The sequence below is a fragment of the Salmo salar genome, chromosome 05, assembly GCF_965601325.2.
Source record: "Salmo salar chromosome 05, fSalSal1, whole genome shotgun sequence".
Classification (NCBI taxonomy): Eukaryota; Metazoa; Chordata; class Actinopteri; order Salmoniformes; family Salmonidae; genus Salmo; species Salmo salar.
This window is the reverse complement of record NC_138295.1, coordinates 5,043,121-5,050,000: the sequence shown is the minus strand read 5'-3', so window position 1 is coordinate 5,050,000 and position 6,880 is coordinate 5,043,121. Positions and strand designations below refer to the sequence as shown.

The 6,880-nt window shown below is 43.9% G+C and overlaps 1 protein-coding gene across 1 annotated transcript in view; it reads left to right on the top strand.

Annotated features, from left to right (window-relative positions):
- Positions 1–317, top strand: part of LOC106604112 (beta-synuclein) — a 27,865-nt gene extending 27,548 nt beyond the window's left edge. The window contains exon 6 of the mRNA XM_082975006.1: positions 152–317. Within this exon, the coding sequence (XP_082831132.1) occupies positions 152–178 (27 nt within the window). The 3' untranslated portion in view covers positions 179–317. The remainder of the gene's footprint in view (positions 1–151) is intronic.
- The last annotated feature ends 6,563 nt before the right edge of the window (positions 318–6,880 follow it).

The window sequence follows — 6,880 nt, the reverse complement described above, 5'->3', positions numbered from 1 at the left end:
TCTCTATTTAAATACTGTCTCCCTCTCTCTGAGCTCTGTCTCTCTCTATTTAAATACTGTCTCCCTCTCTCTGAGCTCTGTCTCTCTCTCTCTATTTAAATACTGTCTCCCTCTCTCTGAGCTCTGTCTCTCTCTTCTCTTCAAGGAGCAGGGCCAGGACTACGAACAAGAAGCATAAAACCATCATTCCAAATCTCCATCCAACCAGCAGCACAATTTATTACAACAAAAAGGACAAACGCTGAAAGTATCACAATAATACAAATCTAATCCTGTTGCGAAAAAATAAATAAAAATAAACACAAACAAGCATTCCACCTGAGACAAATGTTCTTCCTTCGTCTTCAAGACGAATCTTTTATGACAATTGATGCTATATTGTAAATGTCATGTTACTGCTGTAATGTGTAGTTGTTTCTTGAAGTGTAGAAGCCGCCAGCTGTCTCGAGTCTCGTTTCCTTGACTCCCTCCCAATGGAACGAGACGCCGGAACCAGGCCTATGGCTTGTGACCATAGAAATACAATCCATAGAACAGGCCTCCCCCATTCAAGATCGGACACTATTTCTATGCTTGTGACTCTGTGTGTTTCTGTATTTATAAATGTGAGATAATAAAAGGTGTATTTTTCTCATCTTCCAACAACGACGTTGGGAGCGGAAGAAAATTATAAATCCGGTGGCAAACAGATATGACTACTACCAATAATATTCTCTAAGTGTGTGCCATGCCTGTTTGTGGGTTCTCTTTTGAATTTACTTTTGAAGCAAGTTTTTATTTATTTCATGTTTTTTTAAGTAAGAGTTTTATACATTGTATCTTTATAGTTGCTTGTGAAATCATTCCGGTGGAACTATCTGTTAGAAATGGACAAACTACGTGTTTGTGTGTTTGTGTGTTTGTGTGTACTGAAGATTTTAACAAGTTTTAAAGTCAATATATTACGTCTTGAAATCATAATGGTTGTCAGATCAATATGTGCTTTAAAGTGCAGGACTTGTCAATATAAAGGTTTATGTGTCAAAGCAGACAAACTAACACACCTTCTGTAAATAAAAAAAGTGAGATAAAAGAAAACAAGTGTTGGTTGTTTATTAGAATGTTCAAAACAGGAAGTTTACGACAGACCTTCTGAAACTGTCTGTCTGTCTGTCTGTCTGTCTGTCTGTCTGTCTGTCTGTCTGTCTGTCTGTCTGTCTGTCTGTCTGTCTGTCTGTCTGTCTGTCTGTCTGTCTGTCTGTCTGTCTGTCTGTCTGTCTGTCTGTCTGTCTGTCTAATCAGTCAGTCTCTCTGTCTGTCTGTCTGTCTGTCTGTCTGTCTGTCTGTCTGTCTGTCTGTCTGTCTGTCTGTCTGTCTGTCTGTCTGTCTGTCTGTCTGTCTGTCTGTCTGTCTGTCTGTCTGTCTGTCTGTCTGTCTGTCTGTCTGTCTGTCTAATCTGTCTGTCTGTCTGTCTGTCTGTCTGTCTGTCGGTCTGTCGGTCTGTCTGTCTAATCAGTCAGTCTCTCTGTCTGTCTGTCTGTCTGTCTGTCTGTCTGTCTGTCTGTCTGTCTGTCTGTCTGTCTGTCTGTCTGTCTGTCTGTCTGTCTGTCTGTCTGTCTGTCTGTCTGTCTGTCTGTCTGTCTGTCTGTCTGTCTGTCGTATCAGTCAGTCTCTCTCTCTGCACGGTGTGACTCTGGGTGTCTGTGCCTCTGTGATAACAGACAGACCAACAGACTGTTTAGAATCTGCTGAGATGGGCCCTGTTATAGCTGTGTAATCTAGGCTGTGTAGTGAGATGGGCCCTGTTATAGCTGTGTAATCTAGGCTGTGTAGTGAGATGGGCCCTGTTATAGCTGTGTAATCTAGGCTGTGTAGTGAGATGGGGCCCTGTTATAGCTGTGTAATCTAGGCTGTGTAGTGAGATGGGCCCTGTTATAGCTGTGTAATCTAGGCTGTGTAGTGAGATGGGCCCTGTTATAGCTGTGTAATCTAGGCTGTGTAGTGAGATGGGCCCTGTTATAGCTGTGTAATCTAGGCTGTGTAGTGAGATGGGCCCTGTTATAGCTGTGTAATCTAGGCTGTGTAGTGAGATGGGCCCTGTTATAGCTGTGTAATCTAGGCTGTGTAGTGAGATGGGCCCTGTTATAGCTGTGTAATCTAGGCTGTGTAGTGAGATGGGCCCTGTTATAGCTGTGTAATCTAGGCTGTGTAGTGAGATGGGCCCTGTTATAGCTGTGTAATCTAGGCTGTGTAGTGAGATGGGCCCTGTTATAGCTGTGTAATCTAGGCTGTGTAGTGAGATGGGCCCTGTTATAGCTGTGTAATCTAGGCTGTGTAGTGAGGTTTAGTTTGGTTAATCCAACCGGAACATCCAGTCGCCCCAGGCCACTAACAGAGGGTATTACACCTCCCCCTCTCTGCACCATCGCTCTCTGTAATGCCCCTCTCTAACCCGCTCTACTGTACCACTGCTGCTGTCCGGACCAGAACCAGAGGACCAGCGCCTCCAAGGAGGCAGAGGACCAGAGAGACAGAGATAGAAACCACAGAGACATGGGGGACAGAGGACCAGAGAGACAGAGATAGAAACCACAGAGGCATGGGGACAGAGGACCAGAGAGACAGAGATAGAAACCACAGAGGCATGGGGACAGAGGACCAGAGAGACAGAGATAGAAACCACAGAGACATGGGGGACAGAGGACCAGAGAGACAGAGATAGAAAACACAGAGACATGGGGGACAGAGGACCAGAGAGACAGAGATAGAAAACTCAGAGACATGGGGGACAGAGGACCAGAGAGACAGAGATAGAAACCACAGAGACATGGGGGACAGAGGACCAGAGAGACAGAGATAGAAACCACAGAGACATGGGGGACAGAGGACCAGAGAGACAGAGATAGAAACCACAGAGACATGGGGGACAGAGGACCAGAGAGACAGAGATAGAAACCACAGAGGCATGGGGACAGAGGACCAGAGAGACAGAGATAGAAACCACAGAGACATGGGGACAGAGGACCAGAGAGACAGAGATAGAAACCACAGAGACATGGGGGACAGAGGACCAGAGAGACAGAGATAGAAACCACAGAGACATGGGGGACAGAGGACAAGAGAGACAGAGATAGAAACCACAGAGACATGGGGGACAGAGGACCAGAGAGACAGAGATAGAAACCACAGAGACATGGGGGACAGAGGACTAGAGAGACAGAGATAGAGACATGGGGGACAGAGGACCAGAGAGACAGAGATAGAAACCACAGAGACATGGGGGACAGAGGACCAGAGAGACAGAGATAGAAACCACAGAGACATGGGGGACAGAGGACCAGAGAGACAGAGATAGAAAACACAGAGACATGGGGGACAGAGGACCAGAGAGACAGAGATAGAGACATGGGGGACAGAGGACCAGAGAGACAGAGACAGAGACATGGGGGACAGAGGACCAGAGAGACAGAGATAGAAACCACAGAGACATGGGGGACAGAGGACCAGAGAGACAGAGATAGAGACATGGGGGACAGAGGACCAGAGAGACAGAGACAGAGACATGGGGGACAGAGGACCAGAGAGACAGAGATAGAAACCACAGAGACATGGGGACAGAGGACCAGAGAGACAGAGATAGAAACCACAGAGACATGGGGGTTAGAGGACCAGAGAGACAGAGATAGAAACCACAGAGACATGGGGGACAGAGGACCAGAGAGACAGAGATAGAAACCACAGAGACATGGGGACAGAGGACCAGAGAGCCAGAGATAGAAACCACAGAGACATGGGGGACAGAGGACCAGAGAGACAGAGATAGAAAACTCAGAGACATGGGGGACAGAGGACCAGAGAGACAGAGATAGAAACCACAGAGACATGGGGGACAGAGGACCAGAGAGACAGAGATAGAAACCACAGAGACATGGGGGACAGAGGACCAGAGAGACAGAGATAGAAACCACAGAGACATGGGGACAGAGGACCAGAGAGACAGAGATAGAAACCACAGAGACATGGGGGACAGAGGACCAGAGAGACAGAGATAGAAACCACAGAGACATGGGGGACAGAGGACTAGAGAGACAGAGATAGAGACATGGGGGACAGAGGACCAGAGAGACAGAGACAGAGACATGGGGGACAGAGGACCAGAGAGACAGAGATAGAAACCACAGAGACATGGGGGACAGAGGACCAGAGAGACAGACATGGGGGACAGAGGACCAGAGAGACAGAGATAGAAACCACAGAGACATGGGGGACAGAGGACCAGAGAGCCAGAGATAGAAACCACAGAGACATGGGGGACAGAGGACCAGAGAGACAGAGATAGAAAACACAGACACATGGGGGACAGAGGACCAGAGAGACAGAGATAGAAACCACAGAGACATGGGGACAGAGGACCAGAGAGCCAGAGATAGAAAACATCATGGCCTCTTTTTAGAAATCTTTTGAAGGGCTGAAGGGCTCCACTCAATCAGCAGCCAAGGGAGTCACACAGCATGCAGGTAATGGTGTGGCACCAGAGCTGTTAGCCAAGGGAGTCACACAGCATGCAGGTAATGGTGTGGCACCAGAGCTGTTAGCCAAGGGAGTCACACAGCATGCAGGTAATGGTGTGGCACCAGAGCTGTTAGCCAAGGGAGTCACACAGCATGCAGGTAATGGTGTGGCACCAGAGCTGTTAGCCAAGGGAGTCACACAGCATGCAGGTAATGGTGTGGCACCAGAGCTGTTAGCCAAGGGAGTCACACAGCATGCAGGTAATGGTGTGGCACCAGAGCTGTTAGCCAAGGGAGTCACACAGCATGCAGGTAATGGTGTGGCACCAGAGCTGTTAGCCAAGGGAGTCACAGAGCATGCAGGTAATGGTGTGGCACCAGAGCTGTTAGCCAAGGGAGTCACACAGCATGCAGGTAATGGTGTGGCACCAGAGCTGTTAGCCAAGGGAGTCACACAGCATGCCGGTAATGGTGTGGCACCAGAACTGTTAGCTACATTAGACCTACAGTATAGTGTCAGAGAACTTAACTTTACTAGTATCCATGTAGAAGGGATGTCAACTAATTCTGCTGTGCATGCAATGAGATAATTACCAATTAGATAATTAATAATTAGATAATTAGACAATTACAATGAGATAATTACCAATAAGATAATTACTAATTAGATAATTACAAATTAGATAATTACAATGAGATAATTACCAATAAGATAATTACAAATTAGATAATTACAATGAGATAATTACCAATTAGATAATTAATAATTAGATAATTAGACAATTACAATGAGATAATTACCAATAAGATAATTACTAATTAGATAATTACAAATTAGATAATTACAATGAGATAATTACCAATAAGATAATTACTAATTAGATAATTACTAATTATATAATTAGATAATTACTAATTAGATAATTACCAATTAGATAACTAGCAATTACATAATTACCAATTACATAATTAGCAATTACATAATTACCAATTAGATACTTACTAATTAGATAATTACAATGATATAATTACAATGAGAATATTACCAATTAGATAATTACTAATTAGATCATTAGATAATTACAATTAGATAATTACCATTGCACACCCACCTCGTTATTTGCTTGATGTTTTTAGTTGATGTTTCAAACTGGAGGATCATTCAAAACAAAAACACATGGTCTGCACCCTGGAAATAGTACTCACTCCATAACCCTACCTGTAAAGTTCAACTGCTTGGATAATATCCATAACCCTACCTGTAAAGTTCAACAGCTTGGATAATATCCATAACCCTACCTGTAAAGTTCAACTGCTTGGATAATATCCATAACCCTACCTGTAAAGTTCAACAGCTTGGATAATATCCATAACCCTACCTGTAAAGTTCAACAGCTTGGATAATATCCATAACCCTACCTGTAAAGTTCAGCAGCTTGGATAATATCCATAACCCTACCTGTAAAGTTCAACAGCTTGGATAATATCCATGACCCTACCTGTAAAGTTCAACAGCTTGGATAATATCCATAACCCTACCTGTAAAGTTCAGCAGCTTGGATAATATCCATAACCCTACCTGTAAAGTTCAACAGCTTGAATAATATCCATAACCCTACCTGTAAAGTTCAACAGCTTGGATAATATCCATAACCCTACCTGTAAAGTTCAACAGCTTGGATAATATCCATAACCCTACCTGTAAAGTTCAACAGCTTGGATAATATCCATGACCCTACCTGTAAAGTTCAACAGCTTGGATAATATCCATGACCCTACCTGTAAAGTTCAACAGCTTGGATAATATCCATAACCCTACCTGTAAAGTTCAACAGCTTGGATAATATCCATAACCCTACCTGTAAAGTTCAACAGCTTGGATAATATCCATAACCCTACCTGTAAAGTTCAACAGCTTGGATAATATCCATAACCCTACCTGTAAAGTTCAACAGCTTGGATAATATCCATAACCCTACCTGTAAAGTTCAGCAGCTTGGATAATATCCATAACCCTACCTGTAAAGTTCAACAGCTTGGATAATATCCATGACCCTACCTGTAAAGTTCAACAGCTTGGATAATATCCATAACCCTACCTGTAAAGTTCAGCAGCTTGGATAATATCCATAACCCTACCTGTAAAGTTCAACAGCTTGAATAATATCCATAACCCTACCTGTAAAGTTCAACAGCTTGGATAATATCCATAACCCTACCTGTAAAGTTCAACAGCTTGGATAATATCCATAACCCTACCTGTAAAGTTCAACAGCTTGAATAATATCCATAACACTACCTGTAAAGTTCAACAGCTTGGATAATATCCATAACCCTACCTGTAAAGTTCAACAGCTTGAATAATATCCATGACCCATTCCTGTAAAGTT